The sequence below is a fragment of the Erpetoichthys calabaricus genome, chromosome 7, assembly GCF_900747795.2.
Source record: "Erpetoichthys calabaricus chromosome 7, fErpCal1.3, whole genome shotgun sequence".
NCBI classification, from domain to species: Eukaryota; Metazoa; Chordata; class Cladistia; order Polypteriformes; family Polypteridae; genus Erpetoichthys; species Erpetoichthys calabaricus.
In genome coordinates, this window is record NC_041400.2 from 156,370,770 (window position 1) to 156,395,496 (window position 24,727).

At 37.3% G+C, this 24,727-nt stretch overlaps 1 protein-coding gene across 1 annotated transcript in view; it reads left to right on the forward strand.

Moving 5' to 3' along the window:
* cfap299 (cilia and flagella associated protein 299) overlaps positions 1-24,727 on the forward strand; it is a 381,432-nt gene that overhangs the window by 350,998 nt on the left and 5,707 nt on the right. Inside the window, exon 5 of the mRNA XM_028805607.2 lies at positions 16,747-16,879. Coding sequence (XP_028661440.1) covers positions 16,747-16,879 — 133 coding nt within the window. The remainder of the gene's footprint in view (positions 1-16,746; positions 16,880-24,727) is intronic.

Sequence of the window (24,727 nt, forward strand, 5' to 3'; positions counted from 1 at the left end):
TGGGTGTGTTAATAAAATAATAGCCTTTAATCTGTTCAATCTTCACAGTCTGATGATAAGAATGACTTTTGAAGATTGTCTTTTATTGTTGTGGGTGAAGACCCTTGTGTATTTTTGAAGTGAAGACTGACACTTTGTGTCAGGATGTAGCATATAGGGGTTACAGATTTGTGAGGACTTCTAGTTCTAAAACTGACTGAGGACAGAAATTGTTTTTCTGATTACCAAGGAGAGGTTACTGTTCAGGCTAGGCACTCATGCTGTTACAGACTGAAGTAACTTCCATCACTGGTATAAAGCATACATTTTTTTCTCAATCACAATCATAAACAATTTCAAAAGATTCATAGCATGCTTTAACTTATAAGCAAAATGAAATCATAGTGGAAGATAATTGCTTGGTATTCAAAACTGAGGAGACTGGGATCATTTATTCTTATCAGGCTCAGTATTCAATAAACAACAGCTCCAGTTTCCCACTGATCTTTTGATTATTTTGTATTTGCATGACAACATTGCAACTGTTTTAAACCAAATACAGTATATTGGAAACACCAAGCCTCTCGTCTGTTTTTTGTATTTTTTGACATGGCAGCATGCTCCATAACCAGATTGTTTTAACACTTTTTGTAAAGAATGATGTCCTTTTTAGTATATCCTATTTGTGTAACCAGCCTAAATTATATATTTGTGGGGACTTTATTAACACTGTGACTAACAAACTACTGTACAAGAGGCAGTTAAGGTTTTAAAATAGATTAAATTAGCTATGGCAAAAGCAAAAAAAGCTGTTTTGACTTTAGAAGTGGTTTATAGTTAATTTGTCAATGAGGAAGCCATAATGGTATACCACCTTCATAAAAATAGCAAGCTATTTAAATGGGATGCACTCTGGACACCCTAAAGGTAGTAGCAAAGAGGAGAATTAACAAAACTGACTGCCATGACTGTATGAACAATTTTGCACATCCTCTCTCTGACACACAAACACCAAGGACTTCCAGCCAACGAATTGTTCAGCAGAAGTGTGTCAAAAATCCTACTGGGGCTCATTCTGGTGTGTGTTTAGACCATAGTGGGGATGTAAATATATTTAATGTATGTTATCTATTTATGAATTTATTTATTTATTTAAAGAGTTTCTGTAAGAAGCCCAATGTCTCCCTGGGGACGAATAAAAGTCTATCTATCTATCTATCTATCTATCTATCTATCTATCTATCTATCTATCTATCTATCTATCTATCTATCTATCTATCTATCTATCTATCTATCTAAATACCTTTGTCCTCTAGTATTTATTTTCATTTGCTTCATTCAAGCCTTTGGAGTCTAAACCTTCAATCTCAGTCATTCATTCATAGTTTGTAGTACTAACAAATTTGATCAAAGAAGTTCAGTGAGGAAATTCCCATTTTAATCTATGGTCATCGTGTTCTCTGTACAGTACATACAGTATATCTTTCAGTTAACCAGAAGTGATCTTAGCTGTATGGCTTTTATTCAGTACATCATGATCTGAGTATAAAATAACCGTATTGGTTCAAGCATATCTAACAGTGCTTCAAAGTGCATTTTCAGTTCTTACTTAGATTCCAAATTATGGTCCCATTAAATGCATGGTGATGTCCCATATTTTACTTTTCTGTTTTATTTGAAGTCCTGCAAAGCTTATTAACATGTAGACAACAATATACAAATAACCAACAAGATTCTTCTTCTTCTTCTTCCGGCTGCTTCTGTTAGGGGTTGCCACAGCGGATCATCTTCTTCCATATCTTTCTGTCCTTTGCATCTTGTTCTGTTACACCCATCACCTGCATGTCCTCTCTCACCACATCCATAAACCTTCTCTTAGGCCTTCCTCTTTTCCTTGCTCTATCCTTAGCATCCTTCTCCCAATATACCCAGCATCTCTCCTCTGTACATGTCCAAACCTACGCAATCTCACGTCTCTAACTTTGTCTCCCAACCGTCCAACTTGAGCTGACCCTCTAATGTCCTCATTTCTAATCCTAACAAGATTAGTGATCAATTATATTGTAACTACAGTCTTAAAGATGGTCTTCTCAATACTAATTAACAACATTTATGCTTAATGATATTTACAGTATATAAGAAATCTTTGTAAGTTTTCAGTTTAGAAATATAGCAAATGTGCCATATTTGCCTTAACAGTTAACAAGCACTGGCAGATAGCAAAGTAAGAGACTGAAAAGGCAGAATTAATCTTTAGTCTTCCGTGTTCATGAGAGGGGCAATAAGCATTATTTATAAAACACATTGGTCAGCCTTCAGCTGCCTGACTTTTTTCATGATTTGCAATTTGGAAAAGAAGTGCCAAGTAGGTAAGGTAAGCACCGGACAGGAATGGGACTGAGCAAGGCCACAAACTTAGTAACACGGACAGATTCATCACTTTGCCTCTAAAGAATTTCACTTTGGAGGAGGTGAAAGTTTCATTTTAACTGTGCAAAGATTTCAGCTTAGGTGTGAAGCTCAGGTGAAGGACTCATATGCCACGCCAAAGAGAAAGCAGGCGATGGTGCTTTTCCCCACACTAGTACATCACAGGTTCCATTCATATACCTCCATGCTCACACAGGGTCCAGTTTCAAGCCATCATTTTGCCTTAACCTCCACTTCATTGGGATTCTTGTTGTATGTGCTACAAATGAATAAAAAAGAAGGAGTACAGTAAGATAAAAATGAAGTATGCTCTCTTACACTTGATGAACATTAGAGTTCTTATTAATCTTGTTAGTCTTTATCATCAAAGAGTCTAATTCCTGAAGCTACAAATGTTTTGATTCAACATTGCAGGTTTCTATCAGTTGTCATAAGTACTAAAATGGGATTTTCAGATCTGCAACACTGAGGATTTTGGATTCTGCATAGTGCCCTACAGTCTTGTGTTCAACCCCCTTGCATCTATTAGCTGTTTAAATTATTCATGGAAATCTAACTTAATGTTTGTTTACATAAACACAAATGAGAATAAAGAGAAAACACTCTGTGAAACAGATATGTACAGTAGAACATTTGAAGAATATACCATGTGAGGTTCTTAGCATGTGGCTGACTCATCCATATCTCCGTTTGTCAGAGTTACGTCTTTTGACACCTAAAATCTTTGACCAGTTCTTTCATTTTGTTCATGTTTACTCCACTTAATGAATACTGGCGTCTAACTTTTAAAATGTTCTTCATTGTTCAAAGCTCCACTAATGCAGTATTTTAAACATATTTTAAAATTGTTAGTTGTATAAGAAACCTGACTCTTAATTTGTGTACAAAATGTGAAAAACTCTGTAGAGAACACAATGAAATTGGGTGATTGTGTTAGACATTTTTAGCAATTTACATCTTGCTGGCTGCTATTCACAACTCCAAATTCTGTGAATGTTTTATCAAATATGACTGAATGAAGTGCTGAAATCTGTCAATAAAGTGTTGATAAGATTGGAAAATCTTGAATATGTTCAAAGTTAATTAATTAATACAGAAATTAAAGGAAATGGGTGTAGATAATTCATTGTGTTTAGTCTGTTCTTTGGCACAATCACTGACCCCTTCAGCATTTTAAATACACTTCACTTGGCTAAGACAAGTTAGAGCTTATATTGCCAGGTAATAAAGCAAAGCATCATAACCTGAAAAAGTCTACCATACAAGGCTACAAATAATATATTTTGTAAAAATACTCAAAATAAGCTCTGTATTTTAATCCAATTGGAATTCAAACAAGGTGAGACACATCCTTGTTTGTTTAAATTATTTTACACCCACCAAGGGATAGCAAAATATGTTATCACCCCAATATTTATAAAATGGCAAACACAGGAAGAAGGGCTAGGGATAATTACACAAGAAAGATGCAAAGGACCATTAAGGTCAGTCATGATGATCAAAATAACTTGATTCTGGTGTATCGTATCATGGTTACACACAGAATTGCGTTCCAATACTGAACATCGAGTTTTGACATGAGCAAACGATAATTGGAACCCTGGATTGGATAATGAATAGCTGAAGGGAAAAGAGGAGGAAATGTTATTGACAGCACCCTCTTCTGCTTCGCCGTGGTACTGCCCTTTTTCATAACTTTTTAACTCTCCCTACTTGCATGTGTCTGACATTATCTTGTAACTTCCATTACAAAATCAGCACAGTGATTGAGGTCAAATGAACTTTAAATCAGCATTACGTAAATAAGGACAATTAAGATGTTAATGAAAATGAATTTTTACCTTACAAAGGAAAATGTGAAAATGATAACATACAGTATATGGAATTTTGATTATTATAAACCCAAAACAGACAATACTATACATATAAACAAATGTTAATACAACAAGTTTATTGGATTAAATTTCAATATACAGTCATATGAAAATGTTTGGGAACCCCTCTTAATTCTTTGGATTTTTGTTTATCATTGGCCGAGCTTTCAAAGTAGCAACTTCCTTTTAATATATGACATGCCTTATGGAAACAGTAGTATTTCAGCAGTGACATTAAGTTTATTGGATTAACAGAAAATATGCAATATGCATCATAACAAAATTAGACAGGTGCATAAAGAGATATTACATCAGTACTTTCTTTTGCAAATATAACAGCCTCTAGATGCCTCCTATAGCCTATGATGAGTGTCTGGATTCTGAATGGAGGTATTTTTGACCATTCTTCCATACAAAATCTCTCCAGTTCAGTTAAATTTGATGGCTGCCGAGCATGGACAGCCTGCTTCAAATCATCCCATAGATTTTCGAAGTCAGGGGACCATGACAGCCTTTCCAGAACATTGTACTTCTCCTTCTGCGTGAATGTCTTTGTAGATTTCGAACTGTGTTTTGGGTCATTGTCTTGTTGGAATGTCCAACCCCTGTGTAACTTCAACTTTGTGACTGATGCTTGAACATTATCCTGAAGAATTTGTCGATATTGGGTTGAATTCATCCGACCCTCGACTTTAACAAGGGCCCCAGTCCCTGAACTAGCCACACAGCCCCACAGCATGATGGAACCTCCGCCAAATTTGACAGTAGGTAGCAGGTGTTTTTCTTGGAATGCGGTGTTCTTCTTCCGCCATGCAAAGCGATTTTTGTTATGACCAAATAACTCAATTTTTGTCTCATCAGTCCAAAGCACTTTGTTTCAAAATAAATCTGGCTTGTCTAAATGAGCATTGGCATACAACAAGTGACTCTGTTTGTGGCGTGAGTGCAGAAAGGGCTTCTTTCTCATCACCCTGCCATGCAGATGTTCTTTGTGCAAATTGCGCTGAATTGTAGAACGATGTACAGATACACCATCTGCAGCAAGATGTTCTTGCAGGTCTTTGGAGGTGATCTGAAGGTTGTCTGTAACTATTCTCACAATCCTGCACATGTACCGCTCCTGTATTTTTCTTGGCCTGCCAGACCTGGTTTAACAGCAACTGTGCCTGTGGCCTACCATTTCCTGATTACATTCCTTACAGTTGAAACTGACAGTTTAAACCTCTGGGACAGCTTCTTGTAGCCTTCTCCTAAACCATGATACTGAACAATCTTTGTTTTCAGATCTTTTGAGAGTTGCTTTGAGGATCCCATGCTGTCACTCTTCAGAGGAGAGTCAAAGGCAAGCACAACTAGCAATTGACCAACTTAAATACCTTTCCTCATGATTGGACACACCTGTCTATGAAGTTCAAGGCTTAACGAGCTAATCCAACCAATTTGGTGTTGCAAGTATTCAGTATTGAGCAGTTATATGCATTCAAATCAGCAAAATTATAAGGGGACCCAAATTTTTGCACAGCCAGTTTTTCACATTTGATTTAATTTCATACAACTAAATACTGCTTCACTAAAAATCTTTGTTCGGAAAACACCCCAGTACTCAGATGTTCCTAGGAAATGAAAGACATACCACTGTTATCTTTTTTGTTGAAAGTAGAGTAAATTATTATGCAGGCCTAGAGGGGTTCCCAGACTTTTTCATATGACTGTACGTGGAACTATTGACCTCTATCATGTCAGAAATGGCTGGGACTATGCCTGTAACCCTTCCTTTTGCAAGTCATTTGTAGTCAAATAAAGAAAGGCAGAAAGAATAACAATTGGGAGTTCTGATGGTAGTGTTGCTTGGACATTGAGTTAGTTTACTTGTGCAACAGAGTTTTTCTGATTTCAGATATTTTTGGATTGTTGTGCTTTTTGAATTTTAATCTGGCTTTTTGATATCATGAATTTGGTCTAGCATATTTCATTCTATTATGGTCTGCAATGTATTATGCTATAGTTAGTTCTTGATTCTATTTTTACCTTTGCTCTTTTTGCATTTTATTTTTGTACTCTCTGACTGCTTGTGTTTATCCTTCTACCTGATTTTTGATTGGTCTCATGGATTCTGAACCTGTTCATGAAATGACGAAATCTGTTGTCTTTTTATTGATTGGTCCTTGTTGGCTCATCCAGCTGTGCTCACTAACCTAAGTTCACTGTGTCAGTCATGCATTACAAGTCAGCACTCTGTTCTGCAGCCCGGCGGCTCAACTATTTCTACAAAAATGTTATTGCTGTTGGGCTGGGCTGAATAAGCTTTTGCTTTTGTGGGCCTATCTGATTGGCATGCACCACAGTTTGGAACTGGAGCTCATATCTGAACACCTAGACACTTTTTTGATTCTTCCCGCATCACTAAATAAAGCAGTATGTAATACCTAACAGAAACATGGATACTCACGATTAGGTGCAGGAATCATTTTACTTTACAACATTTGTTTTAGCTTTTCATGTGGCTAAACTGCTAAAGAGATTTTTTAATTAAAATATTCAATATTTATTTTAGTGTTAATCTTAAGGTTTTATTACGATGGATCAAACAGAGTGATATTTATGAAAAGTATGCTGCCTTAGAAGTCACATCTTTCAACCACTCCATTAACACATGTATAAACATGTGCATGATTGAAAATATTTTCCAACTTTGGATGTACTTATGACATTTTAATTTTTATATTGCTTCATTTTTGGTCATTCATTGCTATTCATACACAATATTTTTGCCATCCTCAGCTACTGCCATGCACCTGTGTTTTCAGCTTTGCTTTGCTGCTGTAATAATATTTGCATTGCTGTCCTTCATTATTAACTTTAAATATAAATAGCACGGAACTTATCAGGTATTGCGTGATATCTATGCTAAGATACACAAAGAAGTTACTTAGAATGATAAATATTTGTTGGCTCATTTTAAAGCAGCTTAAGCTTTCGTGCAGATACTCTTGCATGCTGAACACACATTTCAGAATTGTTTCCTTAGGTTAATATGAAGATGAATCATTCCTGAGAATAAGGGGTGTTTTCAGTATTTTGATAACTGCTTTGACAACTGACAAATTTGTCTTTAAGAAAACACTAATAATGATAGATGGTTTTTTTGCTAAGAATTTGTGAAAACCTTACCTATAATTATAGTGCTTATGTTTAAAATTAATTAAGCTGTCAGTATTTAGAACATATAAATTTAATAATGCTTACATTCTGTGTGGGAAAGATGGAGACTAATATGATCTACTTATACATTGTGACCATTTAGTAGCACTGCTGTAGATTTCAAGTGGTCTCTTGATTGTGAGAATGTTATTTCAGAGTTTCTATCTGGTCTGTAATTTTTTAATACAGTAAGTAGTTCTGTAGCACTTATTGAGGAAAGTCTGTGCTTTTAATGCATTTTTTAATTATAATTGATCGAGTTTCTCCATTTAAAGTAAATATCGAGGTCTACCTTACAAATGGCCAAAATCCACATCTCAAACTAGGAGGCCTTAGTCATGGAATGCCCTCTATGGATATGAATGATTCAGCAAGAAGCATGTCAGTTTGTGACTGACCACCTCTTTGAGGAGACAGAGAAAAACACCAACTAAAGAAGGAGGAATGGAAACCCATGCTTTTTGGAATGCACTCCCAAATGGATAATCCTGCCTGTACTGTCACAACATCCATAGCTTGATGATTTAACTCTTCAGCTATCTAAACTTGCATAAATAAACTCGATCGACACTATTGTCTTATTGATTGACCTCCAATTATGGTGATGATAGGAATGCATAGAAGCAGATGCAGACACAGTAATTCAGTCTGATTGTTTTTAATTCCTTTCTGTTCTAGTAATTTGTCTTGTCCTCGACTGTAGGCTGAGTTGCCCAATATGGAAATAGCACAAGGTCAGCCCAAAGGGTACACAAACAAAACAACACCTGTTTGCTTTTTACAGATGTGATTATGTATACAGTCACCTACAGGGTGGTTCAGATCTAATTATGCAACTGTTCGACTGACAGCCGTCTCCCCGCCATTTTGGAATGCAGGGCAGGTGCTGCCATCTATCGGCAACAAAAAGAATTTTAAGTAAAATCTCTATGTGCTGGGCAGGTGCTGTGAATTCTCTATGTAATAAACGTAAGTTATAGCGTAATGAAAATTGCATAATTAGATCTGGACCACCCTATATAATCTAGAATCAGATAAAGGAGCCTCCTTGCTTGCTTGATAATCCCTGAGTTCAAAAACCATTAAATACATCTCTCTAAGCTCCTACAGGCACTACTACCTTACCAGTATTATTATTATTATTATTATCCTCTTATCTCATCCACCTCCTTCATGTAAGATCAATGAACACTGGCAGAAAGCATCCAGTCATGCTCCATTCCAAGGTAACCTTTAAAATTCAGATTATGTTTAATGTCCAGAAAGGACTAACTCATATGCCCATTTAGAAGCAGCATTGCACCCCATATTATTGTCAGCAGGGTGGTAGTTTGGGCTTCAAAACTGCCATCTAAAGAAAAGTGGAACCATCAGTTCCCTCTTCCTTTTTTACCTTCACTTTGCTTTCAATCTACTTTTCCTGGTAAAGTTTGTGATGGCAAAATTCCTACTTTCCCATTTTACTTGTGACAGGGAACTTATTAAATACCCATGAAGGTGACCAGCCTGTAAAAACCTCTTGCTATCCAAAAATACTTCTGCAGGATTTCTCCACTTGTCTTTATGACCAATCTTAACATATGATTAAATGAATGTATTTTCTGTGGATTTTCACTACCCAGGGCCCATAACTGAGTCAGTTTACACTTGCCAATATTCCTAACTTGTAGTATTTTGGTACGTGGAAAGAAACTAAAGTGCTGTCAGGCAGCAATATTTTTTCAACAGTTATTTTGAAGCCATACCCTTTTCCTGTCATCACTGCCAATGTAAAGGAACATATCATAAATAACTGGCACTTTCACTTGCACTGCAATAGTTTTATAGTGTTATTCATTTTTTATATTTATAGCCTTATTTATCAGCCATGTTTTTAGATTCTGAAATTGTCTTTTAGTGTTCATCCTGCACATAATAATAATAATAATACATTTTGTTTATATAGACTATTTCCTATAATAATAATACATTTTATTTATATAGCACCTTTCTTATACTCAAATGCAAAGTATCACTTGTTCAAAAAACTGCTCCCAGAGGGTTGACTAAAACAGAATCTTGCCATCACATTACCCCGTAGTTCACCTACACTGAGTTTCTGTCAGAAGTCAATTTGTCCCTTTAAACATTTTTAGGCAATCACTTTTTCAGCTATGGTGCCTCTAATCTTAGGAATTGCTCATTCTATTTGTGATTGTTGTTGATGTTCAAATTTACAGTGAAAACCTGTATGTTTATCTTGCCTTTTAATTGCTTTCTCTTTATTTACACATTTCAGCAGTATTAGTGTCACTACCATGTTATATACAGTATATCCTTACTAGTGAGGATTGGCGAAATTCACCAAAGCTTTCTTCATAGAGCATATGCTGTATTTGCTGATATTTCCTGTAAATTTGCCTTGCAGACAACTAAAACAAACACTTTTTTCTTAGTGCCCTAAGATAGCTCGATGTCACAGTGCTATAGCAGCCAGAGCCAGTCAATTCATTAGGTGACTTAGGCGGCCACCTTGGGTGCCATCATCTGAGGAACGCCATTTATGACAGTTAAGGAACACTCACTCTGGACACTGCAAGGGAATCAAATACAGTAGCTGACAAACTCTGATGATACAAGGTGGATGCTGCTAGCTGCCGAGTGCCGTTTATGAAAGCTAAAGTGTGTACACTTCGTACACCAATGGGGGTGCTCTCCTTAAAGTCCATGTTATATATACTAAGTGGTGCCATTTGTTCTACTGAATGGGCACATGCAGCATTCACCAAAGGGGCAACATCTCCCACCCCACCGGCCATCAAAATCTGATGATATTGAGTGGCCACTGTTAGCTGCTGTGCACGGTTTATGAAAGTAAAAGTGCACATGCTCTGAACAGCAAGGATCATGGGTTCATTAAAGTATGTGGTATATACACAAAGGAGTTCCATTTGTGCTTCTGAAGGGGTGCGCGCTCCAGACACCAAAGGTAACCCCACCCCCCCCAAATGGATTCCATATGGGCTTCGACTGGCACTAGTAGCAGAAGAAAAACACCTGCAGTATTTTCATTAGAGGGGTACAATAGCTGACTATAATGACAATATTTATAACACTGATCCCTGTGATTGGTGTGCTGGCAGTGCATCAACACATGATTAATTTGCAAACATAATTAGCTATGTGCTAGAGCTATGATCCAAATAAGCCTTAAAGGTGCCTTCCTCCTCCTCAAGAAAGAGAACACATGTGGAATAATAATAAGAATAACTGCAGATTTATTACAGTTTACAAGGTGTTTCAATTTTCTTCATAGAAGAAAAAAACTGCAAACCACCTGCCCAGATATTGGAAACAAAAAAGATGTTCCTGCCGAGCCTGGTGCTGCAATTTCAAAAAATTGAACTATTTTGCTTATTGCCAATTTGTAGCCATTTGTTGTATTTTGTTTGTGGCGTTCATTCATTCTGTGTCTTTTGTTATTTGAGGCATAGCAGCTTAGTGGTTAGCACTTATGTCTTCGCAGTTCACTTACAGTAGATCCAGCATAGTTGACAGAAACTTTTCTAGCTTTCAGGGACAATCCACCATTATAAGCCACTGTGAACTAGATCAGTTCTTTCTTCCCTATTAACTTCAATGCATTCACCTAGTTTGACGAAGTTCAGGGCTCGCTCATCACTAACCTTTACTCAGACTATCAGCTTTAACAGCCTACCTACAATTTATCAATTTATCCTATGCTGTTGCTTTGTCTGTGACTTTGGTGCTGTATTCTGTGTAATTGTATATTGTATCTATGGTTGATTAGCATAGGTCTTTCAGATATTTTTAAAATTAAGCATCTCTTTGTTTCTGTAAGTGTTGATTTATTTTATGGATTTTTTTTAATGATTTGTTCTGTTTTTGTTGTTGTACATAATGTGTATACTTATTACATTTAACTTGTTGATTTTAAAAAGCATCTTCCAATTTCACATGCTTTTAATTGCTCTATGAAAATACCAAATATATGATTTCCTGTTTGGCCTCTTTTACTGATTTTTTTCCTGATTGCTACAATTGTTTACATCCCTTTCTTGTCCAGCCACATCTTGGCTCCTGGTCTACTGCTTGCTGCTGCTTAAGACATCACTTTGTCACTCTGCTCTGCTATTTCCTGTGCACAGCCCTGACTGTGCTGTTTGCTTCATGCAGTTATTTGATCTTTGCTGCATGTAGCTTTACTCTTGAGCCCTGCTGCTTATTATGTGCTATTTCTACCTATAGACTTTCCTTCAAAGGCCTGCTGGTTTTGCATTCCTGCTCTTGTGTCCTTGGCAAGATGCTGTATATACTTAATCTTCTCCCTAATTGATTCCTTTGCTGTATTATTCTCTTACTTATTTGATTTCTTTATGGAAAAATTGGAAGTACAGTACCTTAAATGACTCAAATTATTGCAAAAAAAATCTATATACAAGGTGAGAGACAAAAATAACCAGATTGGTAAAAAAAAAATATTTATTGATGAATTACAGCATTCTAAACATTGTCACCTTCTATATACTCCTCCTCCCAATCTCTACACCGCTCCATACGTATCTTCCATTGATTAAAACAGTGCTGGAAGTCTTCTTGCTTGAGGCTCTTCAACAAGCTTGCCATTTCCATCTTCACTTTATCCATTGAAGAAAAATATGTTCCCTTCAGGTCAATTTTGATTTTCAGAAACAAGTAAAAATCACAGGTAGCTAAATCGGGCGAATAGGGAGGATGATCAAGGATAGGAATGTTTTTGTCAGTCAAAAACTGTTTTCTGGAAAAAGCATTGGGCGCGGGAGCATTGTCTTGTCATGTCTTGTCTGTCTGTTCGCTTTTTTCACCTGACCATGTCACGGCAACTCGTGTAGCGATTGTTGTGCAAATACTGACTGGGCTATTCACAGGATATACCTATCCTGTCATTCTTTTATTAAAGTCTAATTTCTTCCTCACAAACTTCTCCTCCCAACTCAATCAAACTTTGGATTAGGAAAAGCTTTAAACCAAACACATGGGTTTCTTCCAGCCTAGTCCCTGAATCACTACTGTGTTCAAGGATAGCTCCATATCTGCAGCAGAGACACCACACTAGTTTTAGTTTTTCATGCTGTTCCTGCTTCTCTGTCTTCTTGTGTGCCTAACAGACTGTTTGTTACAAGTGTAGCTTCTCCCTAGATGGAGAATTAGGTGTATCCTGTAAATGATGAAATGTACTGACTCTACAAATCCTAAAGACTGTAGACCATTAAAATCCCAGGAGAGCATCTGCACTGAGATGCTGAAACCACTAAGCATAGTGCTTATGATCATACTATGGTAAATGTCATCTAAATAATGCTTCCTGCCATATGCAGTAAAAGTTACAACATCCACATGCCAGAAATCCAGACCATTCCAGAAATGTTTCTGGACTCTTGTGTGAGAGACTTTTTTTTGTACAGATTACACAGCAGCAACAAGCAACACAGACCATATGGACATAAAGAAATTACAAGGTAATGTACAAAAGTATTTAAATAAAACAACAGAAGCATCAGCCAATCAAAGTGGTGTTCCATCCCTCAATCTGTGCAGCAGACGCAATAGGATTTGCTATAATGAACAAATAAATATACTAATTTTGACAAATAAAGCATTCTGTATTTTTTTAAATGAATAAACCAGCACAATTTGCCTGTTTATCTCTTCTTTATTTCTCCTGACCAAATCCCTCAGGATTTTCTGACCTTTTATTCTTTCTCTATTTTATTTATACAACCACATGATTGAAACAATTAAGTTCATTGAGCAGGTATACCTAATAAACTGTCCACCAACTGTATTATCCTTAGATATTTCATTTTTTTAAACAACCATTTGAAAGAAGGCAGACAAAAAAGGTAACTATCTTTAAAATAAAGTCACATCAAGCATGATATATTGTTCATGAAATCTGTTTGACAAGCATTTCAGTGAAATGTGTAATTTTAGATTTTTTTTTCCATCTCAACACTCCTAACTATAACATGTCTATCATATTGTTTTCTTTCTCCTTAGTATTATTGTGTGGTTTACCATTGCACAAGAGTGGTCAACCAGGGAAATTTTCTATGGTGTTGGTTTGGTATTGATGTAATCATTGACGGAAAAAGTTGTATTTTGGCAGGAATGTAATTCATTGTTTCTGTTGGCGCTGTATAATCATAATTTTCCTTCTGTATTTCACTAACTTTGCATAAAACTAGTATGAAATCCAATGTCTGTAATCTTTGACTTTTTGTCTAAATGAACATCCTATTCTTACAGTACACGTTAGAAGAATGCTATTGAAATTAATCTAAAAAACTTCTAAAGACTTTTCAAAAAAGATCTGTTGATTTATTATGTGTAAGAATGTGTAGAATATTTAATGTGTAGTGTGGTTAGAGTTTTAAGTTCACTTGTTATATTCGCTGTTTTTCGTCTAAACTGAGTTGAAAGTATGGACCATAACCAATATACGCAGATGTATTTAAAGTTTTCAAAAGGCTGTTTGTGCATTAGTATAGATGTAATGACTATCGTTAAATGAATGAGCATATATAAGTGAGTGATGCATCAAAATGTTCACGTTAGCCTACACTTCCTGAGCCACCTCTTTTCTAACTGAACGTTCGCTTAAATTGATAATGATAAGTATAACAAAAAGGATTTACCATGTTAAAAGCTATGAACATGCAAACATTGTTAAGCTGTTTGCAACAACCACATCTAAATTAAACATTTTTTTTAATCTAATGGAACGTTATTAAACACCAAAAAATTGCCTTTGTTAGTGTTCAAGTTTGCTTCCTCTGCCTGTTTGCTTTCTTACTGAGAAAAGCGCTATATAAATGTAATGAATTATTATTATTATTATCTGTTGGAGTTTTCAGTTTCATTGTGTAGCATGAGAAATGAGCCCTCAATTACTACGTAATAGGTATTTCAATGGTGTTCCCAAAGAGGAGGCTGCAAAAAATAACTGCACATATATAGTCTTCCTTCTTCTTCTTCTTCTTCTTCATCTATCATTGTGACGTTGGCTCCGAAATAGCGTTATATATTTTTCCACGTGTGCCAGTCCTATGCGTAATCAACCACCGTGCGCATTTAGAGTCCAACTCTTTTTAATATGGTGTTTATCCATGTAGCCTTGTGGTCTACTGCCATCCACCTTCATGCACAGTCAGTCAGGCATAGATTTATAATGTTATTAAGAACCGTGAGGTGAAATCACACCTAATGAGGACAACACAGCTAAGGTCTATGTATCCTACTTTTCTGGGGTTTTTTTCAGCAGTTAATAACCTCTTCCTGTTTTTTTTTCATTTTGTTGTTACTGCTTGTTTTCTTTATCAGCAAAATAACATTTGACAGTTTTGTGATTCAATATCCAAATGTAAAGACAAAAGTGTATAACAGGGCTCTCAAAATTTCAAACTCCCTGGTAGCCCTCCAGGCAGATACTCTTCAGATTCTGGTAGCCTGAAAGGAATTCAAGTAGCTTGAATACAAAAAACAATTTCTTCATTTAGAAAGTTAGATATATCAACAAAATCAGTCAAAAACATTTATTTTCCAAACACAAATTGCAACAATCATACATACATTACTCAACAATCAAGTTTCAATCATCAACATCAATCAAAATAAATGTGCATTCAGTTCTACTGTAACTGAATTGAAACTTGTATGAACAATATGATGAATTCAAACATGAATCAGTCAGTGTCAGATTCTAAATCTGTCATCTCAACTGAAATCACAGATGAGAGAGTGCCACTAGACATTGAGAGCACAATTTCATCACCTTCCTTCTTTGGATTCTGTGCATTAGTCTCCATTTCTGTGCTCTTTGATCTTGCTGGGGTGTTATGTTCCAGGTGTCTCAAACCATTTCCAGAATACATCCAGGAATTAATTGCCTTGTCAGGACAAAAAAGTTCAAACAATCCCCCATTTATGAAGAGATGCATGAGGTCATTTAGTATTTCAGGCTGTGTGACAAGATAATCCACCCCTTCTTCGCCATATTTTTCCAGTTCTTCTCATTATACACACGCACAGGCGTACATGTCTCTGCAGACAAATCATCATAATTAAAATCCTGTTTGTTCCATGATCTTTTTTTAATTAAAATAACAAGTCATGAAAGTGGACAAAGTGAATAAGGGAGGGAATTTGATTTCACTCTGAGTGTAATTTCAGAGAGCCCATCAGACATGATAGAGTTACATTTTGGTAGCCCGATGGGAAAAGGTAATAGTCCCAGGATGTCGGGCTACTGATTTTGTGAACCCTGCATAAGAAGCACACAGTGGAAAGTGGCACAGTTATGAAAGGGATAGAGGGGCTTATTCACATAAAACCTGAAAAAATCTACCAAAAGGACTGGCTGGACATAAATAATAATAATAATAATTCATTACATTTATATAGCGCTTTTCTCAGTACTCAAAGCGCTATCCACACATTAGTGAATTTTATAAAAATTTGAACATGATAGAATAGGTTTGATAAGTGTTATGAGTAAGTATTCAAATAAGAGGACATTGTCAAATCTTTCTGGTTTGTCTGGTTGGATTTTAGCTAAAATGAAATTTAGCATAATAACACTATGACTAATCAGTTTTTTTTCTTATTTCCATTTTTAATTTTACCTAAGTGTCTAGTACTTTTGAATTCAAATCTTATATATCTCTTCTAATTGTTAAGCAAAAAGTAGGTTGTTTAATCATATTCATCCCTGATCGTTACAATTGTTTTAGTTTAGTTTTACACCACATAAGGAAGAGACCATAGAGATGGTCGGGATGATGGAACACCAAGAAAGAAGCCCTATTTAATTAATTAACTCAAACTTCCTTTGGTGAGGAAGCAAACAAAAAAATGGAGGGGCCTACCTATCAAATTATCAGCTACTTAGACTTTTTGATAGTAGATCTGTTGTCAAAGGGATAAGGGACCAAAGTAAATGGTGATTTCTGGTTGTTCTTTACCTTATATAGAAGCAGGGGTAGAAGGGATGGGGCTTGCATCTGCTGTGTGGAAAGGGCAGAGCTTCAATCTGCAGGGCGCAAATGATATCAGTGTTCACCCAAAAAATCTTCCTCCACTCTAGGGGAAACAACATTAAAGCTGTCAATGACTGTGTATCACCATCATCTTCCAATGGTTTACATGTGTGACATGCAATTACTGTGATTGACCAAAATAAAACCTTTAAAATATCCTTTAACCATCTTTTCTCTTTTTTCAGTTTTTTTAACTGGGAAAGTAAAGTTTCTACATCAAATCCGAGCCCAAATTACCAAGTTATTGCTGAGAACTCGACATCTGGTCTTCTTTTCAAGAACAAGCGAGACAGAAAAGTCATAAATGTGGATCCAAAGGTAGGATTCATGTTCAAGTGTTGCGTTGACTTTTCATTTGTCTTTAACTGAAATGATTTTTATTTCAAACTTACTTTATTATTTGTTTATGCTACATTTACACTTTTATCTGTTCTTTCCACTAAACATTTTATGATATATATAAAGGAAAAGAGGGAGGTCTAAGAGGAGGTGTATGTTTGTGGTGAGAGAGGACATGCAGGTGGTGGGTGTAACAGAGCAAGATGCAGAAGACAGGACGATATGAAAAAGATGTCACAGAAGTTCAACACAAAATAGTATATGGCTCAGGCTAGAGCTGAAATCAAATCTCTTAGCAGTGTCACTGTTTTAACTAATTTTATTTAGTAAAGATAAAAAATATATACCCCAGAGATTAGTCCTTGATATGTTTAAGCCTTACTTTATTTATTCATTCCTGGTCAAAATTCAATCATACTGTATGATTTCCCAATAGATTTTGCAATGACAAACAGTGATTTGCAGGAGTGGGTAAGACAGTGTTTACTGCTGCCACCTTATAGCTATAGAGTACCGGGTATGACTACTGGCCTTAGCACTGTCTATCTGTCTAATTTGCACATTTACTTTGTGTCTGCAAGTTTTTTCCCAGGTACTCTTGTTTTCATCCTACATTCCTTATCATGGTGCCAGAGATTGCTGACTTGTTGCATGTTGGTTAGACATGCACGTGAGGATTTTACTGTAAATGTGACAATGCTATTACTACTACTACAACTACTAAAGATATGTGCATTAAGTTAATTGGTGACTCCAGATTGGCCTCATATGAGTAATTGTGACCATGAGAGCCAGTGTTTCCTGCTCAGGATTGGTTTCGACTTGCACCATTGCTGCTAGAATAGGAGTTGACTTCCTGCAAACCAGAAACGGACAAGTGCATTATAAAATGAATAGATTAACATTGATTTAATCTGAACAGTCTATTCTATTTTCATCTCATATGCTGTGATCAGATTGGTTAAACCAATAAGAGTGATGTGTTTTATTAACATATGAAAATCTGGATAACATTATCAGTGAAGAATATTTTTATGTTTTTGTTTTTGATTGCCAAACACTTGTTAAAAATTGGGCTGTATTCCAACAGTTTTCTAGATCTCTTTATTTTCTTCAGATGAATTTTATTTTGCTTTTTGGTTTCTTGTTGTTTCAGTAAGCATGTAGTTATCTGTTTAATGTGGTAAACACACCCATAACCATACTTTCCACCAGAGAAAACAAAGAAAAAAAAACGGCATTAAATTGCCTGGTTTGTATGGGCCAGAACTCATGCTACTTTGATGTGTCTGCCACTGAACATGGTTACCATAAAAATATATAAATATCACACAGATGACTAAATATATTGTCATAGGGCGGTCCCCTAATGCCACCTTGACTCTAAAACAGACAAGTTTCAGCAATTTCATTACATTAACATGGTTGGCACGCAAACACAGACAAATGGGACTTGATAAACACATATTAACCCGAAAGATCAAGGCAGACTTGCAACATATAACATATTCTGGTCACATACTGAAGGCAAGTTTGGCATCAATTGTACATAACAACACAACAGCCAAACAATTCATCCATCCATTTGTGATGATGCGGGATCTACTCCATGCTCCCTTCCAGCTTCTGGGAGCTCTGAACCTGACACCGCCGGTAATGTCACCGATGAGCTAGACAGTGAGGCACAACAAAGCAAGGGGATGGCGCAAAAGTGCCAAGTGCTTTTATTAAAACAACAACAATCAAAGTGTTCAAATAAATAGTGCAGTGCATCTCAAAAATATGTCATTAAATAAATAATCCATAAAAACAAGTGAACTGGTGAAGGTTAAAATCCAATAAATAGAAAAAATCCTTTTTAAAATGAGGTTAAAACAATGGCTGGAAGCTGTCCTTTTAAAAATAAAGCCCGGTGCATTCTTCTTCTGGTGACTGGCGACTCCCCTGCTTCTCCCATCCAGTCAATGCACCAGGGGAGTCACCTAGCTGCAGCTGACCTGCTCATCTATGCAAGTCTTGTTTAAGTTTTACCATGCAGACAGCAACATTTTGTTGAAAAGACGCTTTATATTTTCTTGTGATGTTTACCCCTAGGTATTTAAACTGATCTGCGATGATTAAAGGGAAGATCCCCAATCTAATCTTGTGTGCTAGAGACTTCACTGGAAAAAACACACTTTTATTCAAATTAATTTTGCGTCCAGATATCTTTTGAAATTCTGCTAGTGCTGTTAGGATTGCAGGCACAGAGGTTTGTGGATCTGATGTATATATAGTATCGTATCATCTACTGTACATATAGTGATATTTTCTTGTCAAGTCTTTCTCTGATAATCCCCTTTATCTCAGATTCATTTTGAAAGTGAACAGGCAATGGTTCAATGGCAATTGCAAATAGCAGTGGTGACAGGGGGCATCCTTTTCTAGTACCACATTCTAGTTTGAAGTAGTCTGAAGTAAAGTTGTTAATACAAACTGTTGATACAGACAGAGGCTTCTGGGCTGTGTGAGATTTGCCCGGACACCACCAGTCGGAAACCACATCTTTATAAATTGCACACGTTTATTAAACATTAATAAACACAGTCCCAAACACCACACAATGCACTCAGCAATAATTACCCCAATTCCAGACTTCACAATGTCCTTAGCCGCCTCTACTCTCCTCCTGGGAGCTTCGTCCAACTCCCACTCCCGACTCTGGCTCTCAGACTGTAGGAAGGCGGCGCCTTTTATCCCTGCCTGTATGTGCTCCAGGTGTCTGATGACGTCCATCCGGCAGCACTTCCTGGTGTGGCGGAAGTGCTGCCCTTTGCACAGGAAGCACTCTAGGCGTCCCTGGTAGGTTCCTCCGCCATCTTGCCGAGTGTGGCGGAAGTAACTATTTCCAAGTCCTACGAGGCTTGAGGCGCCCCCTGGCGGTGGCCACGTGTCCCAACAGGCCAGAAGCTCTTTGTTCTTCTCCCGTGGTCCTCTCCTGCTCCAGGGCGGTTGCCCCCTCGTGGCCCGGAAGCTATTCCTGCCACCTTCCGGTCCTTTTAGGCATCCCAGCCAGGTAATGACCCCGGCAATCTGCCAGCAGCTGGTATATACTAGTTTGATCCATGCACATATGTTTGGGCCAAACCCAAATTTGTGCAATATAGTGAATAGGTATTCCCATTCAACCATATTAAATGCTTTTCCTGCATTCAAAGATAATAAGATCTCTGGGGTGTTAAACTTTATGGGTGAATATATTACATTAAACAGATATGAAACATTGGAAGCTAAGTGTCTGCCTGTAATATATCCGGTTTTGTCTTGTGATATTACTGAAGGAAGCACTTTTTCAATCCTTCTAGCTAGATCTTTAGAGAGTATCTTAACATCGTTATTTAGAAATAAGATTGGTCTGTGTGATGCACATTGATCATCCACATTGAGTGCACAGATATTAATCAAAATCGCTTCAAAATCAAATACATTACCCATCACGATCACATATCGCCCTTCAGGGTCAGATACTACATCTGATACTCTAAATGAAATTTTTCTATATATTAAGATTCACACACCTCTGGTTTTCTTTGTATAGCAGGAGTGAAATATTTGGCTAGTCCAATCTCTTTGCAACCGAAACTGATCCTTGCTTAATAAGTTAGTCTTCTGTAAAAATACTATCTTGGCGTTTAGACCTGTTAGGTGAGAGAATACTTTCTTTTAATTCGTGATGGAGACCTTTGACATTCCAGCTCATAAATTTCACTGTTTGGTCATAGAAACATTGCTTATAAACTTTTGTTGATATGTTATAGTCTTAAATTAAGGTAGTACATTATTGCATAAGATAGCTTTAATCTTAATTTTCAGTTTTGCCAGGAGTTATGGCTATGAAGCCTATTTTTGTGTTGGTATTTACAATTGTGGGAGTGAAAACACTAGATTAGAAATAGCTTGCTGTCTTTCTTCCTCGTCACTATCCCCCTATTTTGCCTAACCAATTGAGGCTAGACTACAGTTTGTAATGTCCTAGTCCTAGTCCTAGTTTGTGATGGCCTGCCTAGAGACAGAACATGTCCAAAACAAAACAAGCCCCCCAGTAGTGGTGTAGAAAGATTAAAGTAAATATATCTATTGGTAATACAGTTCAAATACTATAAACCTAGAATATAATCTTAAACAGTCCCAAAAGAATAAACCCAGGGAATGATGTTAAACAGTACCCATGGAGAAGCAGGTTACATATGATAGTACAATCCTAATACAATAAGACAAGAGTATAATATTAAACAATCCTCTTTGGGGAAAAAAAAGGTTATAATTATAGTTAAAACATAAAAGTACCTGAATAGGGAATTGAATTATGGCAAAAGTCTCATTGGGAATGGACCAAATTGCAGGTAAAATCTTCTTTGCCTTGCCAGGACATGATACGACTCATGAGCATATTTCAAAAAGTGTCAAAATCAATGTTCTTAGCTCTTTTTCTGCTTCATCCAGAGGACTAAAAATGTAGAACTTACCTTGAATATTCACTGTCAATTTAGCATGATACAAGAGGCTGCATCTGATTTCAGTTTTGCATAAGCACTGTTTAACGGTGTAACATGTGGCACGTTTAGCAGCTGTTGAAGGTGAGAAATCAGGGAAAATACAAATGTGGTTATTTTCAATATATTATTATTGTTATTGTTTTCTTGTTTCAGTCTGAGAAGTTACATCAAATTTACCTAGATTGTAATTTGTCGAAATGAGCAATAAGACTTCTAAGTCCTGTCCAGTTATTTTAGAGAATAGTTCAGCTCTAAATTTCACTGGGTTAGGACTTTTCACAGTTTTCAGAAAGACCTTCAATTCTGGTATTATTTCTTCTATATCCATCTTCCAGCACAGTCGGATTTTGTAGCTGTTGCTTTTTCATCAGCATTGGATGTCATTTGTTCAGCTATATTAATATGAGTCATTAACATTTGCTTAACATCTTCAAACTGAGCATCAAGTGCTCTAAATTTATTTTCAAACTTTCTTGTATTTTCCTGTATTTTTTTCTCAATTTTTTCAAGCAAACCTTTAAAGGTTGCCTCAAAGCGATCACTTAAACTTTTCTCCTGGTCTTTAATATCCTGAAGCAGCTTCCCTTTTGTCATGTTTATATCTTTCCTTATATCATTTATATTATTTGTAATCTTCTTTATGCTACTCTTTAGGTTCTTTATGTCTTCCCAGAGAGCGGTAGTTATTGCGGTCACAGACTGTTCATTTCGGTTTTCTCCACACTCCACGGGCAGAGTAGTAAGCCCGGTTGGAGTCAGTGCAGCTGACTCGTGGGGGATAGTTGACAGCAAGTATAGTGAGGCCATTCTCAGTTCCAATGAACTTTTTAGAATCAACGAGTTCTTCTGGCCCAACTCACTTGTAGTTTCGATCCAAGTTTCGTTATCAGCCTAAGCCGATCCTGCCGTGTCAGGTACCCACAAATCTGTTCTTTCACCTATCTGTTCCTGGTCAGTCTCTGGCAGGCCATACCTTGAACCTGAACCTGAGGCCTGTTTAAGCTTAGGTGAAGCTTTAGCTGTCTTTTCCATTTCCTTCTGAGCCTGCTGCTTATGCTTGTGTATACTTGCATATACTGTAAGTAAAGCTCCTCAGGTTGAGTAAGTACAGGATACTTAAGGATGGTAGTAAAAAAAAGCAAAATTCACCTCTGCTAACAGAGTTCTGTCTCAGATGTCCAATCTCCAGAAATGGACAAGACCAATTTTAATGAACCCTGCTAAATATATTTTGTTGGATTACATGCTGCACAACTGCAATGTTGAATTCTATGAACGGTATATCAGGATGTGCATGGAGGATTACCTTTTAATAGTTTCTAGCTAAGGTTCAAGATTTTTAACTTGGTTCTTAAACAATGTAGTGACAGTTCAGGTACAGATGCATTACATTTTTAGGTAATTTTAAAAACCTTGAAATTATTTGAAAAGGGTGCTTGTGCTTCGAAGCATTCTAGTAAATTCATTTCAGTTCTTTTATTATGATTAAACTGATCTACAGTAGAGCTACCCCACTTTAGTACATTCTGTTTCAGTTTGCATTTTACATGTATATGTGACAATGCGGGTTCTGCTCCATGTAATGTCACTAATGACCTAGGCAGTGAAGACATCAACCATAAAGCAAGGGGATGGTGCAAAAAGTGCTAAGTGCTTTTATTAAAAACAGCAAAATCCAAAAGTGTTCAAATAAATAATGCAGTGCTTCAAATAAGTCATTAAATACATAATCCATAAAAACAAGTGAACTGTGGAGGTTAAAAACACACTAGAAAAAATCCTTTTAAACCGAGGTTAAAAACAATGGCTGGAAGCAAACTTTTCTTAAAACTCCAGTGCTTTCTTTTCCTTTACTGGCGGCTCCCCTGCATCTCCCTTTCAGGCCCTGCAACAGGGGAGTCGCCCTACCAGCAAAATGCAGCTCCTTCATTTCTGGTCCGGTAGCCCTCTGATCCCTAGCTATGTCGGGCTCCAGCCGGACCGAGACTTGGGTTTCTTCCCCAGTGGCCAGGGCGCTCACGCTGGAGCTCAACATGCCCAAAGCCTCCTCAACTCCGCTTCCTTCAACGGCCAGTCGACCCCTCTGCTGGTCACTCCAGCTCCTCAAAATTGCTCAGCTGGAGTGACTGCTTCAATCTGACCCCTCAGAGAGATGGCCAAACGCTCCTCTGGGGCTCTCCTACCATCTGCATTCCATCTTCATGAGCCAGCTTTCTCTCTCTCCCGCACCGGCTTTCTTCTTCCTGCCCCCTATTTCTCCATTAACCCCCATTCTTTCTCTCTCTTCTTTCCTTTCCTCTTTTCTTTTTTCTCCCCTTCATCAGCCTCACGCTTCTATTAAATATTATGGGGACGTGGATCAGGTTTGGCAATTAGCAGCTCCCAGCAACAATTAAGGATGTGGACGACTCCTCAACTGTGTACTTAAGTGAGGACCGTCCGCATCATGAATCACCCAGGAATCGCTCCGGCCACACTACCACACCCCCTCCCTAAGCCACGAGGGCGACATTTATTTATTTAAAAAGTGGCCTTTAATCTGAGCTGAGGACCCACTATACCACAGTATAATATTGAAATTACATGGCACTGGGCTCATTGTTCTAAGTGGCCAGCATCTGATTCTTAAAATACTTAATGCAAGGTATTGATAACTGAATATCTTGCTTATATTATGATATTCTCTATACATGAAACCTCAACTAAATTATATATATATATATATATATATATATATATTATATTATATATATATATATATATATATATATATATATATATATATATATAAAATATATTGTGGAGACTGGCCCGGACACAGACAGGCGGACACCGAAGGTTCAAAACCACACACACGTTTATTCATAATTATTTACAAAATACCGCACAGAAAACCCAGTGCCCCAGCACCAATCACCCTTCAGTCCAGGCTTCTTTTTCCAATGTCTTTACTCATCTTGACTGCCTCCACTCCTCTCCACCAAGCTCCGTCCTATTCCACCCGACTCCAGCCATTGAACGGAGGGAGGCGGCCCCCTTTATCCTCACCCGGACGTGCTCCAGGTGCCTCCCAACAAGCTTCTGTGCCGGAAGTGCCGGCTGTGAACCTGGAAGCACTCCGGGTGTCCCTGGTCTTTGTCCCCCCCAGCACTTCCGTGAGTGGCGGAAGTGCTGAGGGCCAGGGCTCTTCAGGCATCTGGGCGCCCCCTGGCGGTGACCACGGGCCCCTATAGAGTTTAGCTTCCATGCTCCTTTCCCGTGGTCCCCATAGCCACCAGGGCGGTCACCCCCT